General features: G+C 35.5%; 1 protein-coding gene across 1 annotated transcript; it reads right to left on the bottom strand.

The window, feature by feature from the left end:
• Positions 1-2,399: 2,399 nt before the first annotated feature.
• LOC114526277 (structural maintenance of chromosomes protein 2-like) lies at positions 2,400-15,484 on the bottom strand. Its single transcript, XM_028547831.1, has 33 exons — positions 14,657-15,484; positions 13,969-14,118; positions 13,669-13,791; positions 13,483-13,521; positions 12,865-12,975; positions 12,659-12,703; positions 12,438-12,530; positions 12,271-12,348; positions 11,961-12,023; positions 11,767-11,820; positions 11,532-11,627; positions 10,992-11,181; positions 10,749-10,803; positions 10,531-10,651; positions 10,367-10,425; positions 10,176-10,235; positions 10,030-10,087; positions 9,878-9,958; positions 9,526-9,672; positions 9,153-9,275; positions 8,360-8,441; positions 8,110-8,245; positions 7,879-8,003; positions 7,477-7,562; positions 7,245-7,352; positions 6,671-6,736; positions 6,364-6,441; positions 6,198-6,263; positions 5,963-6,091; positions 5,421-5,621; positions 3,909-4,034; positions 3,374-3,525; positions 2,400-3,101 (listed from the first exon to the last, which is right to left on the bottom strand). Exons 1-33 carry the CDS (start codon positions 14,822-14,824, stop codon positions 2,735-2,737), a joined length of 3,636 nt encoding a protein of 1,211 aa, XP_028403632.1. The 5' UTR covers positions 14,825-15,484; the 3' UTR covers positions 2,400-2,734.
• Between the last annotated feature and the right edge of the window lie 576 nt (positions 15,485-16,060).

The following is a 16,060-nucleotide window of genomic DNA, read 5'->3' as shown; positions in this document are numbered from 1 at the left end:
CTAAATCCTTTTTGAATAATTCTAAATTAAATAGTAACTTCGGTGGGAAAAATCGAACCTTCCCATGCAGGATTCGAACCTACGCTTACAACCTGGTAGGCCGTGGCCTTAACCACTGGGCTACCGCAATGACATATATATTAAGCAGGTTGAAATCAATATACAATCCGATGGCCCAGTGGTTAAGGCTACGGCCTACCAGGTTGTAAGGGTAGGTTCGAATCCTGCATGGGAAAGGTTCCATTTTTCCTATCGAAATTACTATTTAATTTAAAATTCATTGAAAAGGATTAGGTCAAATAGAGAACAATAGCTTTCGACAAATGATTCGGTGGTCTAGTGGTTAAGGCGTTCGTTTCTCAATCCGAAGACAAACGTTTCAACTCCTGGCAATGCACAAAAATTAACCTAAAAAATTTCGGTGTGATTTGGAAGCTTTAAAACAGTTAAAAGACTCCTTCGGCCTTTCGGAAAGACCGTAAATTGAAAAAGATTTGAAATAAAAAAAATTAGAAAGAAATTCTTGCGTTCAAAAGTACGTGAAATTGAAAGAAAAGCACAAGTAAAAAAGTTTTAAAAACATGTGTCTTCTAAAAAGCCTAAAAATGGAGAAAGTCAGGCAGAAAAAAAAATTAACAATTTCCCGCTTTTAAAAAACTCATGTTTACTTAACTAAATTTTTTTTCACGAAAATTTGACAGGGTGATTTTCTCGAGACTGAAAAAATTTAATTTTTTTCACTTTTTTGAAATTCTCTTAGATTTTTTTTTTCACGCGGAAGTATTTTGTCTTGGGCTACCTGTGTCAAGCCAGACACAGGTAGCCCAAGACTGACATAGGGAGCCCAAGACAAAATACTTCTTCGTCAAAAAAAAAATCTTAGAGAATTTCAAAAAAGTGAAAAAAATTAAATTTTTTCAGTCTCGAGAAAATCACCCTGTCAAATTTTCGTGAAAAAAAAATTAGTTAAGTAAACATGAGTTTTTTAAAAGCGGGAAATTGTTAATTTTTTTTTCTGCCTGACTTTCTCCATTTTTAGGCTTTTTAGAAGACACATGTTTTTAAAACTTTTTTACTTGTGCTTTTCTTTCAATTTCACGTACTTTTGAACGCAAGAATTTCTTTCTAATTTTTTTTATTTCAAATTTTTTTCAATTTACGGTCTTTCCGAAAGGCCGAAGGAGACTTTTAACTGTTTAAAAGCTTCCAAATCACACCGAAATTTTTTAGGCTAAATTTTTGTGCATTGCCAGGAGTTGAAACGTTTGTCTTCGGGTTGGGAGACCAACGCCTTAACCACTACACCACCACATCATTTGTCAAAAGCTATTGTTCTTTATTGACTAAATCCTTTATGAATAATTTTAAATTAAATAGTAATTTCGGTGGGAAAAATCGAACCTTTCCCATGCAGGACTCGAACCTACGCTTACAACCGGTAGGCCGTGGCCTTAACCACTGGGCCACCGGAATGATATATATACTGTCTGGTTGGTATCAACATACCTTCCGATGGCCCAGTGGTTAAGGCCACGGCCTACGATCAAGTTAGACACAGTAGCAAAAGACAGACACAGTAGCCCAAGACAAAATACTTCCGCGTCAAAAAAAATTTTTTTTTAGTCTCGAGAAAATCACCCTGTCAAATTTTCGTGAAAAAAAAATTAGTTAAGTAAACATGAGTTTTTTAAAAGCGGGAAATTGTTAATTTTTTTTTCTGCCTGACTTTCTCCATTTTTAGGCTTTTTAGAAGACACATGTTTTTAAAACTTTTTTACTTGTGCTTTTCTTTCAATTTCACGTACTTTTGAACGCAAGAATTTCTTTCTAATTTTTTTTATTTCAAATTTTTTTCAATTTACGGTCTTTCCGAAAGGCCGAAGGAGACTTTTAACTGTTTAAAAGCTTCCAAATCACACCGAAATTTTTTAGGCTAAATTTTTGTGCATTGCCAGGAGTTGAAACGTTTGTCTTCGGGTTGGGAGACCAACGCCTTAACCACTACACCACCACATCATTTGTCAAAAGCTATTGTTCTTTATTGACTAAATCCTTTATGAATAATTTTAAATTAAATAGTAATTTCGGTGGGAAAAATCGAACCTTTCCCATGCAGGACTCGAACCTACGCTTACAACCGGTAGGCCGTGGCCTTAACCACTGGGCCACCGGAATGATATATATACTGTCTGGTTGGTATCAACATACATTCCGATGGCCCAGTGGTTAAGGCCACGGCCTACGATCAAGTTAGACACAGTAGCAAAAGACAGACACAGTAGCCCAAGACAAAATACTTCCGCGTCAAAAAAAAATTTTTTTTAGTCTCGAGAAAATCACCCTGTCAAATTTTCGTGAAAAAAATTAAGGTAAGTATACATGAATATTTTAAAAGCGGGAAATTTTTAAACTCGGTATATTTTATAATAGTTGGTTTTGTAATGAACATACATAGTTTTTTTACCTACATGTAGCATTATGTTACCTTCATAGGCGATCGTGCGATAGACGACCACAATAAATTTTACTTGCCACAGATGAAGATCAAGGATTAAAATTTACCACTACCTTGATACCATTAGGGGAGAAGCATTTACCACATGAGTAAGGTATAGTGGTAGTACCAGTGGTAGTGGTCGTACCAGTAGTGGTAATTAATCTGAACAATACTATATATGTAAAACTATATACATGCTTTTAGTTTGTTATTGTGGTTTTTTTTGCTGTTGTTTAGTTATTGTTTCACAGATAATGGTTGGCTAGAGTCTGCTTCTACCCGTCGTTTTTTGCTTCGGTCAGTTGACGGCTGGATCCTTCTCGCAGTATCTCTCTGTGCATGATGTGAAGGGTTCTGTGCATATCTCGTTACTGTAGACACACCATCCACAAATTTTGTTTTAAACAACACATTCGCATTGTTAAACATACCATCCTTCAAAGATACTACAATGAACTGTGAATGTTTAAAGTGGGTCTTCAACATTTGACCGATATTCTGAGTATGCGACAGGTCCAAGGCAGCATCAACCTCGTCCAGGATATACAGTGGTGCAGGTTTGAATAACAACATTGCCAGGATAAGAGATAAAGCTACCAATGACCTAAAGTGAACAAAAATACATGAATCAGTTTCTCCATCTAACTTCTATACCCACATATAACTCTTGGCCGAATGTGCATGAAAAGAAAAGGAAAACCATTGATGGCATACGAGTAAGAAGGTGTTTCGTTAAGCTGGTGTTCAACTTTTTTCAGCACGTTCAGTCTTACAAATTATACAAAGACAGAAGAATATAAATTCGCTTCGCATGGAAACGTTTGCTATAGCGAGTAGCAAGCGAATCATTGTCAACCTTCAATCTTTGCAACTTGCCTTTGTCCGCCGCTGAGCTCTCCTAAACTTTCTTTCCAGACAGAACCAAAAGCAACTTTTACTTCCAATCCATCAAGCACAGTTTGTCCTTCAGGTGGAGCAAGTTTAGCGGATGTTCCAGGGAGTAATGTGGAAAATATAGATCCAAAATCCTACAAGGTTAAGGAACAAGCTTGAAGAAAGAAAGAGGTCTTTGTACGATATATACACTTTTGCGCCTGCTATCACATACACCACGGCAAGAATTGTATACCACAAAGCGCATAATTGAAATGGGCCTTGACAATAGACCTTTCTTATAATGACGTCAAACGCGGAAAATCTGATGTTACACGAAATTTGATTGGCTCCACAAAACTATCGAGCCAATCAAATTTCGTGTAACATCATACTTTCCTCGTTTGACATCATTATGAAAAAGGTCCATTATATGAAACTATGAAACCCAAATTTTGTTTACCTGAAGGTTGCATCATTCAACAAAGTGCAAATACATTTACATTACAATACATATACAATACAAACGATTCCTTACAATATTAACTTTCTCAAAAGCTTTTTTCAGTGCTTCATTTTTCTTTTCATCGAGTTCAGCAATGACCTGTTCAATTTTAGCTTTATCGTTCTCAACAATGCCTTTCTTTTTCATCAAGTCGTTATACTGTAATGGAAAATTCGTCAGTGTGAATCAGTTGGTCAGTGTGAATTGCTAAACAATTGTAAACTATTTGTCCCAAGTTAAACGACTTGAAAAGGTCTTTTAGGCAAGGGAATACCAATACCCTTAATACACTGAAAAATTTCAACGATAGCCAGACATGCACGCATTTCGACATATTTTCAACCGAATTTTAAAATTTCAAAAAAAATTGACCTTCAAGATTTATTCTTTCATCTCCCGTTGCCTATTTGGGTGAAATTTAAAATTTATCAAAGTATGATTTTATGTGTTCAAATGTATTGTTTTCATGAAAGAATGCAATTCTGATTAATTTTGAACCATTTCCACGTACTCTCAACCGAACTTTGAAATTTCAAAAAATTGACGAAAATTGGGATTTTTCCTTTTGGTCTCCCGTTGCCAATTTGGTTGAAATTTATCAAAGTATGATTTTATGTGTTCAAATGTATTGTTTTCATGAAAGAATGCAATTCTAATTAATTCTGAAGCATTTCGACGTATTTTCAACCGAACTTTAAAATTTCAAAAAATTGACGAAAATTAGGATTTTTCCTTTGGTCCCCCGTTACCAATTTGGCTGAAATTTTGAAATTTATCAAAGTAAGATTTTATGTGTTCAAATGTATTCTTTTCATGAAAGAATGCAACTGTACTTAATTCTGAAGCATTTCGACGTATTTTCAACCGAACTTTAAAATTTCAAAAAATTGACGAAAATTAGGATTTTTCCTTTGGTCCCCCGTTACCAATTTGGCTGAAATTTATCAAAGTAAGATTTTATGTGTTCAAATGTATTGTTTTGGTGAAACAATACAATTCGGATTAATTCTGAACCATTTCCACGCAATTTCAAAGGAACTTTAAAATTTCAAAAAATTGACGAAAATTAGGATTTTTCCTTTGGTCTTCCGTTGCCAATTTGGTTGAAATTTATCAAAGTATGATTTTATGTGTTCAAATGTATTGTTTTCATGAAAAAATGCAATTCTGATTAATTCTGAAGCATTTCGACGTATTTTCAACCGAATCTTGAAATTGCAAAAAAATTGACGAAAATTAGGATCTTTCCTTTGGTCCCCGTTGCCGATTTGGCTGAAATTTTGAAATTTATCAAAGTATGATTTTATGTGTTCAAATGTATTGTTTTCATAAAAGAATGCATTTCTGATTAATTTTGAACCATTTCCACGTACTTTCAACCGAACTTTGAAATTTCAAAAAATTGACGAAAATTGGGATTTTTCCTTTGGTCCCCCGTTCCTGTACGACGTGAGCAACTGTGGTCCCATTCAGCTCCTGATTAAATAAGTCGCGCGCTCAATCCATCTAGTAAAGGTCAGTGGTTACCACGCACACGAACCTCACCTTTTCTTCGGCTTTCCCCAACATATTCATGGCTCGCATGTTGACATTTTTGCCCAATTTGTCTTTAGTTTCCTGTAGTTTGGCTAATCTTCGTGAAACTTCAGGCATGTCATTTGCCGAGAAGTCGTAAGCGGTGTTCGGCTTACCAAAGAACTGTCGCTCGCTGTCAATCCACTGGTATTCAGCGATCATTCTCTCGACCTTCGCAAAAGACATGAAACAGTTAGAAAACAGTCTCATTTGAAATATTTACAGTATATATAAAAGGTATGCAGTGCAATGCACTACGCAACTGTCAGTTATACTTGTATGCAAACAAATTGTTTTCTACTTTCCAGCAAAAAAAGTGTTTGACATATAAACACAATTTCCAAGGCTTACATGAATGTATTTCATATATACTAAGTCAGCTCAAGCTAGCTAAATTTTTTTTTTGAAGCCATTAACTGTCTGTAACTTAGAGATTTCTCTTCGTTTGTTTTAAATTTGCTGTTTAGGACAATATGTACAAGCAACGAGAATTGGGAGTTAACTATCCGTACCTTATGTGCAGCGTCTTTACTATCTTTTTGGAACTTCACCATTTTATGATCCAACTCTTTAACCTTGATCATGTTGTCATTGTTTTCGTTTTCCATCTCTTTTCTAGCAGAGATTTTTGTATTAATTGCCTAAAACACAAAAGTAAAGACTATATAATGATAGTATGTACATTACAATGTCCATGCATGACAGGGCCAATACATATAACTCGGGTGTCTGTGACAAAACAAATACCTCATTACAAGCTCGTAATGTTTTCTTTTGCTCTTTGAGATTTTCCTCTGCTTCACGACAAGCTTTCTAAAAAGAAAAACAGGAATGGCACATGGAGTCTAACAGTCATGTACACAAAAATTCGAAATTATATTATTCTTTGCAGGCAGGCGCCCCAACTGTATACCTTGGAGTTTTCAGCAACTGCTAACAGATCTTCTATTTGTTTTTCTAGTTCAGTGATTACTTCATCTGTGCTGGCAATCTAGTTTCACATTTCAAAAGAACAAAATGATCAGAAATCCTGTTACAGAATTATTTTGAAATTCTTTGCAAATCTTGTGTGCTCCAACTGGGAAAAATTTACTATTTTAATTGGACAAGATTAAAACGCTCTCTGATTAAAAATCTTTTTTTCCATACAGAGAGCGTTTTACATGCAATTATCTATTATGCTATCCTGATCGCGTATCATCTATTTCTTCGAACAGTACCTGTTGTTCAACATTGGCGACTTCTGCTCTTATTTCCTCAATTTCTAGCTTCAATTCTTCTACTTTCTAAAGAAGACGTAAGCGCATCAAGAATGTGGCAGGAGGGAAGTGTTTGGAAAGATTCAGAAAAGATGTGTTGTGTCCTTTGGTATAAAGAATATCAACAGGCATTTTGACCTAAAAACAGGGCGTCCTAAACTTAACTTGGAACATTACCCTTAACTGTTGTTGTTATTTGACAATGACTTTATATAGTTTCTGTGTGTTTGAATGGTTCTTAAGTCTTAACTCTGGTATATAGCTAATCTGTGACTCTGCCAACATTCCAGTGTGTTTGGATCAGGCCATATGCTCTAGATCAGAGATTTTTTAGGACACCCTGATCTAGAACATATACATGGCCTGATCCAAACACGCGGGATTGTTGCAAGAGTTAAGAACCATTCAAACACAGAAACCATATAAAGTCTTAGTCAAATAACAACAACAATTAACGGTAGTGTTCCAAGTTTTATTTTAATAAGCGAATCCAACTTCCGTGTTTGGATCGCCTGGTCCAAAATTTCCAACAAACCTGTTCTTTATTTTTCATATCCTTACACGACTCTTCGGCTTTTTTCTTAATTTCATTCAAATCTTCTTCAGCCTTCTTTAGTTCTCTCTCCCGATGAGTTTTAGCCTCCTGAATTGATTTGAAATTGCGTTGATGACCGTGAATAAAATGTTCATCGCACAAAATCGCAGGAAGATACAGTAGTTGTGTCGATTAAGTTTAATATCATTATGTAAGTTGAAATTGTAGCTACCTTCATTTTCTCCTCAATACTCTTGCTTTTAGCAGTAGCAGTTTCAATCGTTTTCTTAGCCTTCTTTTCAATATCAACTTGTTCCTCTACAATCATATCGTACAACAAACCGTTTTCACTTCATTCAACATTAAATTGTGGCTTTCGACATCATGGTAAGGTTGACTCTTAATTGCAGGTTTGAAGGGCGGGGAGATAGAATAAGCAGCAAGGCGGGCTACTCTGTACAAGCAGATACGACCTCGATCATCAAACTTCTATGTTCGTATAAATCGTGCAAGCAATAGTTTTCCCAGTTCTTACTCAGTGTTGTTGACTCTAGGAAGTAAGTAAAACTAAGAACTGATTCATGCAGCCCACTTAGAGTCACATTAGATAAAAAAATCAACACAAATACAGTACCAACAGTTTTTTGAAGAGAATTAACTTCTTCCAACTGATGATGATGAGTACTTTGTTTCAACTTTGACTCAATTAATTCAGCTTCTTTAATTTTCAAATCATATTGCTGTTTCAACTGTCGGAACCTGTAAAATGGATATTGCTCAGATTTAGTTGTAAATGTGTAAAAGATTATAACTTGAATACTGTAGGATTTCATATTTATAAGAAACTATAAACATTTTTTCCTACTTTTCAGCGACTTTCTTGCAATTCTCAAGTTCCTTCATGACTTTGTCCAATTCGCCAGATTTCTTGGAAAACGCTTCTGAAGCAGTGTTTAATTCTTGAAGTTTTGCTAGAATTGATGTGTTATTCGAGCGGGCACCTAAAATATGTATATATAGAGAGGAAGATTCACTACAGTATAGTGGATAGCCCAATACGATTCAAATTTGATTTAATTTAATGGCTAAACTAAAACAAACAAATCTCGACTCACCCCCAGTCAGTGTTCCAGCAGGGTCAAAGACATCTCCATCCAGTGTGACACATCGGGATCGAACGTCAGGGTTGAATGTTACCTTTAAATGATTACAATTAAACTATTAAATTATTAAACGTGGTCACAAGGCAGCCGACGAGGCCATAGCTAGCCTTCATCGTGTGAGGCTGTCAGGCAGTGCGGGTTGCGTTGGTTCCCACCAGGCCCTCCACACGTACTGTAGTTTTGCAGATAGACCGAGTAATTTTTACCCAGAACGTTTACTTTTAGCAAGCAGATTTTACTATGTACGTTGCGAACTACGTCTCTCCATTTTACGTCTCCAACAAAATGTCGACTTGCATTTCCTGCCACAGGGCAATCTTTTTATTGACATGACGTCACAAACAGCAAATTAATTAATGAACTATTGAAAAGCGCAAGTCAATTAAAAAATCTTTGACGTCACAATGAAGTTTATTTAAATTGAACGCCTGAGAGGCACGCATCGCGCGCATTAATAAAAACTCTGAAACTCAACTAAAGAACTGCGTAAAGGTACAATGAAATCCTGCAGACTGCATGGAGTGCATGGTAACGCAGGTAAGTGTTTTGTGTAAAACTTTGCGCAACTGAACAACTTTCTTATCCACGGGGCTCGAAAAAAAATAAAGATAACAAGACCACAGAATACTGTTGTTGTGGTATCCTTAAAAATATGCTAAATCAAAATGTTGCGGCGCTGTACATGGTCCAGAGAGGATGGGTTCCTCGATCGACGGATCTACATGCAGTGGCAGTCGCAGCTTACCGTTTTAGCGTTGTCTTGTGTATCACAAACAAAGCTTCCTCCAAAGACAAACGACATTGCAGCTTCAACATCCTTTTCATAACCAACTAATGATAATGCAAGGTTAACACTCTCATCACCAACCTAACACAATCAAGAGACGAATTGTAGGATTTTCTAAATAAACCAATATTGTTCAAAGTACTGTACACCAGAAGAAATTTAAAGTGTCTACCATGCAGTAAACGTCCAAGCTAGGATATCCGTTGATATATGTAGCCAACAAACATCTTCCAGAGTAGGTATTTTATGAAGTAGACGTATTAAGTAACTTATGATCGGATATTTAGAACTTCTGGACAATTACAACCTTTAAAACTATGTACGTACTTACCAAAGATTTTGCTTTCTTTATGGTATTTGGATTTATTGTTCTACTAGAGATCTTATTCAGTGGTATGATAGTATAACGCCTTTTTAGTTCTCCTTTCTGAAGCAATTTCTTGCCAGTGTCTTGAGTATCAACAACAACATTGTACAACTAGAAATACAGTATGCACCCATTATTATTAGTAGTATTTTGCACCATTTGGAAACACTTTATTTCCATAACTAATTTTTCTTTTATCTTATCATTTCTTGGCGTTATGAAATAGGAATGGCGATACTGGAGAACCAAATAACTGCATGCTGTCTAAAAAAAATAAAACCAAGAACACTGTATGAACATGCAAATGAAGTCTCACCTTGTTTCCTGCAGCAACTTCAAGAGCAGTAGCCGTTGACACGTTTTTTACTTTGATTAATTGAGCAACTAATCCTTTCACCTGAAATAGTTGAACACGTTTTCATTTTGGCATACCTTATCCACATATACAACACGGTTTTAAAGCCATACCTTTTTTCTGTTAAAATTTGGTTCCGGATCTTTGTACTGAAACTGTAAATTGGGAAACCTAAATGAAAAAGAATTATCCACGACGATATTCAACATGGAAACAGAGTTGAAATCAACCAAATCGGCGATTCGTGATAGACGAGTACCTGGCTTCAAGCATTTCAGTTTTTGTGCGAAGTTCAGCAACTTCCTCTTCCAGTTCACGCCTACACAAGAACCATATCATGGTGTTTAAAAGTCCATCATTTAAATATCAATCCAGGATGACTAGATTAACTTTGTGCACCCAACCTGGATAGCAGAATATGAAGCTGGCGACAACTTTCATTAAACTCACTTTCTTTGAACTAGACGTTCTTCTTGTCCTTCTTCATACTGTTGTCTCTTCATCTCAGACTGAATGTAATAAAGACCATTCATTGAAAGCTTTGTGTATCCTAAACTATGCCGTCCCCATTTTTGCTTGTACAATCATGTAATATTTGAGCACAGTTTATTTACCTCAAGTTTCTTGACATTCTTTTGAATATCATCAAACAACATTTTATCTTTGGAGTAGTCTTTCTCCGTCTTTTTCAACTCGTTTTGTTTTTTCTTCAGTTCTGCTTGAGCGTGTTTTGCTCTAAAAATTAAAATATCAATATAGCTACTTTCTCAGTGCAAAGTTATTTATTTGAATACAAGAAAAAAGAAAAACCTATCATGCAGCGTTATCTTACTTCATTTGCGCTTGTTTCAATTCAGTTTCAGCATTACTAATATCATTTTTGCAACCTTATAAAATAAAAAAAGATTATTTTGGGGGACAATTTATTTGATGCTCAAATTAGTACAATACGGTCTTCTTCAAGTTCCATTCAGTATCCCCTCAGTCTCCCTCTAGTCCCCTCTCAGGCTCCCGTTAGTCTCCCTTTAGTCCCCCTTTAGTCTCCCCCCAGGCTTCCTTATATAGTCTTACTTACCAAGTAGTTGATCAGCCAAGGTTTGATCCTCTCCGTCGTCATTACTTGACAATCCTGCTGACACAGCATGGAAATGATCTTGAGCATTCGTTACGAGTTTTGTATCTTCCTCACTTTTCTTTTTCAACTCTATCAGATTATCTGACATTTTCTTCATTTCTGATTCCTTTGAAGTCAGCTGGTTTTGATCCTAATTAAAAAAGAAAAGTGAAAAATAGGAATTAGTGGACAAAAAGTTCCAAAATTTCCTGGGACTCAAATACTGCCGTTATAACGTAAATGTAATTGTGATCGATGATATCTCTCCCTTCCCGGTCACACAAGCGACCGTCTATTTGATTTTCCCCGACTTATTTCAACGCATATGCAAACTTCGTCACACGGTTGGTTAGGATTCGAAGCTGAAGTAAAGGTTAATTAGTTTGAGAGGTGAAATTTTCATCTAGAGTTGGCATGTATACAGTTAGATTTCAGAGTTATAATTTGAATGAGGGTTAGTATATAACCATTGCCTCTATTGTATTTTATTATACTACATACATCAGTTAAACTTTTCAGTAAAGCTTTCTTCTTCTTGTTTTCCGCGGCCAGTTGATCCTTAGCATGCTTCACATCTGAGTTTGCTTTAACGTCAACCTTAAGTAAACGAGAAAAAGTTTTGAAATTGATTCTTCCTGTTTAGGTCCTTCGCTAAATTATGTATTACCAATATACTGCAAACAAATTAGCACTAGTAATCTGTATGTTGTGAAGAATTGCACAGCCCGAGATTTACCTTGGAAAGTTCATTAACTTTGTTTTCTAAATTCTTGATCACCTCACCAGCTTCCTATACAGAATTGTTTGTATAGATTTGAACGCTTTTAGCTTGTATAATATATAGAACAGGTAATCCCAATAAAGAGACACGAAAAGCGCAAGCCAAGTGCCAGCATTTCTTCATTCATCCAACACCCATGCATTGTTTACCTCGTTTCTTTTCTTTTCCAACTCTCCTATCTCACCGTTGAGTACTTTGATTTGCTCTTCAATCTAAATACCAATTATAGGAATAACAAAATTTTACAGCAAAGAAATAGAATATCAGGGAAGCTGTAACAATTTCTCCAGGCGAGCGCGGAGTGGGTTAAATTCTAGACCATCGGAAACGCGATTCGCCACATTTTGGGCAGAGTTGCAAAAAGAGTTCAACCTTTCTCCGGTAGGATTTCAACTGAGTGGTAGAGGAAGAACTCTCCGCCTCGTACGCCTATGACAGGTCTTTACAATTTTACTATACCTGAACAGACTTTTCTTTTAAAGTTTTTATCAGATTTGCCATTTCATCGTATTCGTTTACAGACTTTTTCTGTATTTCCTATATTGACAAGGTTATTTTTTCACTCGATAAATTCAAGAAATTTTAAAGCTTTTGTATACATTTCAAGAAATTGACAAATACAGTACCTCTGCCTGTACAAACTGATAAGCAATATACAGCCTTGTGAGATGTTCCAATTCTCGTATTGTTTTTTGATAATCCAAATATGACGAGCGTTCCTGTATTTTAAGTTGATAAAAAATTATGTACGACTATCTATTTACGACTATTATATGCAGTGGTACTTGATTGCACATTGGCAATGCCATTCTACAAAATAAGAAAAAAACTAAGTATCAATCATTACCTCTTTCAGCTTCTTCAAAGTTGGTGTAATTTCTTCATTCAAAATCTAAAAATCAGTGCATTCTGTATATATATATATGATCATGCAGTTCCACAAACCAAAGATTGCAAAACATTTATAATACAGTACACTTTGACACATTGGCTTTATCTAATAGTTACACACAGCTAGGGTCATAGAAATGCTTGGTGGGAAAAGTTAATTACTGTTTCGATTTCTTTGAGTTTTGACTCCTTTTTTTCAATTGTTTTCTGGGCAGAAAGTTTCTTGCTCTCATACATTCTTGTGCCAGCAGCTTCTTCAATCATGGAAAGAATCTAAACCACCACATAATACTGCATTATGTAATGCATCCCTAATTATACCATTAAAAATAAGACAGCTGTCTTTTGGACGGCCAGTTTTTATTTAAAAGAGTTATTTTGATGTGACGGCTTTAGAACAAACATCTACTATTTGGACAACTTTAAACTGCAAAATTGGGAAAGCTAAAGAAGTTACAGCTACTGTTTCTTGATTTTTGCTATCTGTACCTTCACTTAGTGAATTTATTGTTCATTAGGTTATCTTTGGGCAAAATGTTTCTGTATACTTTTAAACTTTTTCATACTTCTATTTCGCATTTCTTTGTTAAGATTTTTTTGTTGTTAATAATAAACAAATAAACACATGAAACTAAGGCTGCATAGGTCAGGGCATAGTAACAATTAGGGAGCTAATAGACAGCATTTACTCTTTATTAGCATAAAATGCCCACCAAGAAGTACTCATTATTTCCATGGCTGTGAAAAGACAATTTGGATGAAACATTAAGTATACTGTACCTCAGGGGGTTTCATGTTTAAAACTTTGGTTATTCTTCCCTGAAAAAGAATCATACAAAATAAGTATATCTTTTGGAATTTAAAACCAAAGCTCTGTATCCTTAGGTTCAACCTTTGAATACTAATAATTTAGAATATCGAATAAAACATATTACAACTTTGTAATAGTGATCGATAGACACATACTTGCATAATGAGAAAATGAGGATTGTTCACATTTAACTGGACAGATCTAAATAAGTCTTGCACTCTTGTGTTATTTGCATTGCTTCCATTTATAAGATACTTATTTCTGCCACCAATAACAACCTGGAGAAAAAAAATGGAGCCAATGCTCAAAATACATGAAAATTCAGCGCAGCAGGGCCTTGTCACTGTATGGAGGGTTGGAGGAATACAATGCATTTTTTTCTTTAATTAATCATTTTTCTTCAATTAATCAATTTTTCATCTAATAATCAACTATTATTATCACATGCTAGATACCTGTCTGGAAACTGTAATCTCATCAAAAGTTTCATAACCAACTGGACTTTGTTTTTTGTCAGAATTATCAAATGATATTGTAACTGTTGCCTTGGTAACACCAGCTTGACCACCTTTATATACCAGCTCTTGAAGATTACTTGCTCGCACCTAAATGATGGCATACATTCCTACAGTCACTTACACAATTAAACCCACAATTATACATAAAATCACAAACATTTTAATCAATACTGTTGCTCCAATGCTCCAAGTACTGTACTGTATATCTATATCAAGACATCACATTGCCCAGTACGATTATAAGGGTGAATATTTCAAATTTCCTCCTTTTAGTAAACTTATATTTCTAGTGTATTATGTCACTCCCCATGTTAGAGATGTTACTACCTATGAAAGTGCACCTGAAGACAATGTTGCCCAACAGCACCTAGATTTTATCACTTCTTTGCAGTCAGAAATTGGAATCGCATGTTTGAAAACAGAACAACTTTGTGGCTGGCACAACTATAGAAAACCCTCACAAAGCAAGCTTATAAACCCACATATTAAACTCATTCAAACATCACAATAAATTTTATTTGTTTTTGTTATATTATAGTGCTGTAGGTTCATTTTGCTTGATTTATGAGATGCATTGCAAGTATAGATATCTTAACGTGCATGTTCTTCAAATGGATGATATTACCTGTTGAAGATTTGAGATACCAAGAAGAAAGCAAATAGAATCGAGGATATTTGATTTGCCACTGCCGTTTAAACCAGTTATGGCGTTAAATTGTGGGTCAAATCCGTTCACTTCTGTTCGCTGAGCATATGATTTGAAACCATCTATTATTACTTGTTTTATATACATTGCTGCTAAGAGAGAGATTTCTTTATTTCATCAATATTTTTGACCAATTTTCACTCCTCATCATCCAGTAAAAACCGATTGGAGAGATTCAATTTGGCGCGCAATTTTTGTTCCAGCATTTTACTTCATGTAAGAAAATTACAAAGTGTTCAATATCGGTCATTTGTGCTTCGCGAAAAATAATCATCGATAAATTGAAAATATATTCCTCTGGAGTGCCATTCTTGCTTTTACTAGTAACTGCAATTCGTTATTAAATCTGAGCTTCCAGAATAGCAGATTCGTCTGGCAGAAAACTCCCTGAAACCGCCGGCTGACCCGGTTGTGCCCAGCCCTCATTTCACTGCTGGTCATTTTGTGTTCTCCTTACTCTCTTCCGCCAAGCGAAATAAGAAATAAGGTTCTGATCCCACTCACATTGAAGCCATGACCGTGTGTTTTACGAAGTTGTAATAATGATTTATTGTACAGATCAAAGGATCCGGTTGAACCGTTAAGGTTAACGCAAAACGGTTCTAGTGACATCTGGTTAACGGATATGCACAAGAAAAAGAGGTGGTATATCATTACCCTGGTATGAAAATCGCATGTCTTTGGGAGGACTGAGGAGCAACCACCTCCTATCTCTCTCACTGCAAAATGCCAGCTGATGATGTAGCTTAGTAGCTGTACCACATCCAGTCATATAATATTCTCTAAACACTCTGGCTAGGCCCTCTCTTTAAAGCTTGACTATATGCGCCCATTAAAGCCGCCTTATATCAATGCGTATATCCATTAACACGTATTCGTAATTTAAATCTAATTGTATAGCAGCAGCTATTGTAGCTATTATATAGCTACTGTCCTGCGAAAAGGCTATTGAATGCAAAGGCCTCAATATATTGGGCTATATGGGCATTACAACTCACATAATAATTGTTTTACTTGTGTGTTAATCGTGAGTGCGCGCCCCAGTCTGTTATTCCTTCATTACTTTTTAATGAATGGGAAAAATACATGTGAAAAAAGCAAAAACAAGCCGTTTTTCTCCATTTTTCCACGACCATTCCGCTATTTGTTGGGCGTACATACTGAAAAAGCAATATTCATGAATATTCGCTTTGGTAGCTTTCTATAATTGAAGACAAAAGATCAAGTACTTATGACATTTTAGTGCTTTATTTTTTTATACAACCCCTTACTGCGATTCAGTTGAAACAAAAAAGTAGATACCTTACAAAGAGCAGAAAATGC

This window comes from Dendronephthya gigantea, unplaced genomic scaffold (genome assembly GCF_004324835.1).
Source record: "Dendronephthya gigantea isolate DGI-Jeju-01 unplaced genomic scaffold, DenGig_1.0 000038F, whole genome shotgun sequence".
NCBI classification, from domain to species: domain Eukaryota; kingdom Metazoa; phylum Cnidaria; class Anthozoa; order Malacalcyonacea; family Nephtheidae; genus Dendronephthya; species Dendronephthya gigantea.
Note: the sequence above shows the minus strand (reverse complement) of the source record. Positions and strands in the feature narration are given on the sequence as shown.

Coding starts and splice junctions, on each gene's coding strand:
- LOC114526277 (XM_028547831.1), bottom strand. CDS start 14,824: ATGTATATAAAACAAGTAATAATAGATGGTTTCAAATCATATGCTCAG. Junction 14,119..14,656: donor GTATCTCAAATCTTCAACAG/GTAATATCATCC, acceptor GCCATCATTTAG/GTGCGAGCAAGTAATCTTCA. Junction 3,526..3,908: donor CTTTTGAGAAAGTTAATATT/GTAAGGAATCGT, acceptor TTAACCTTGTAG/GATTTTGGATCTATATTTTC.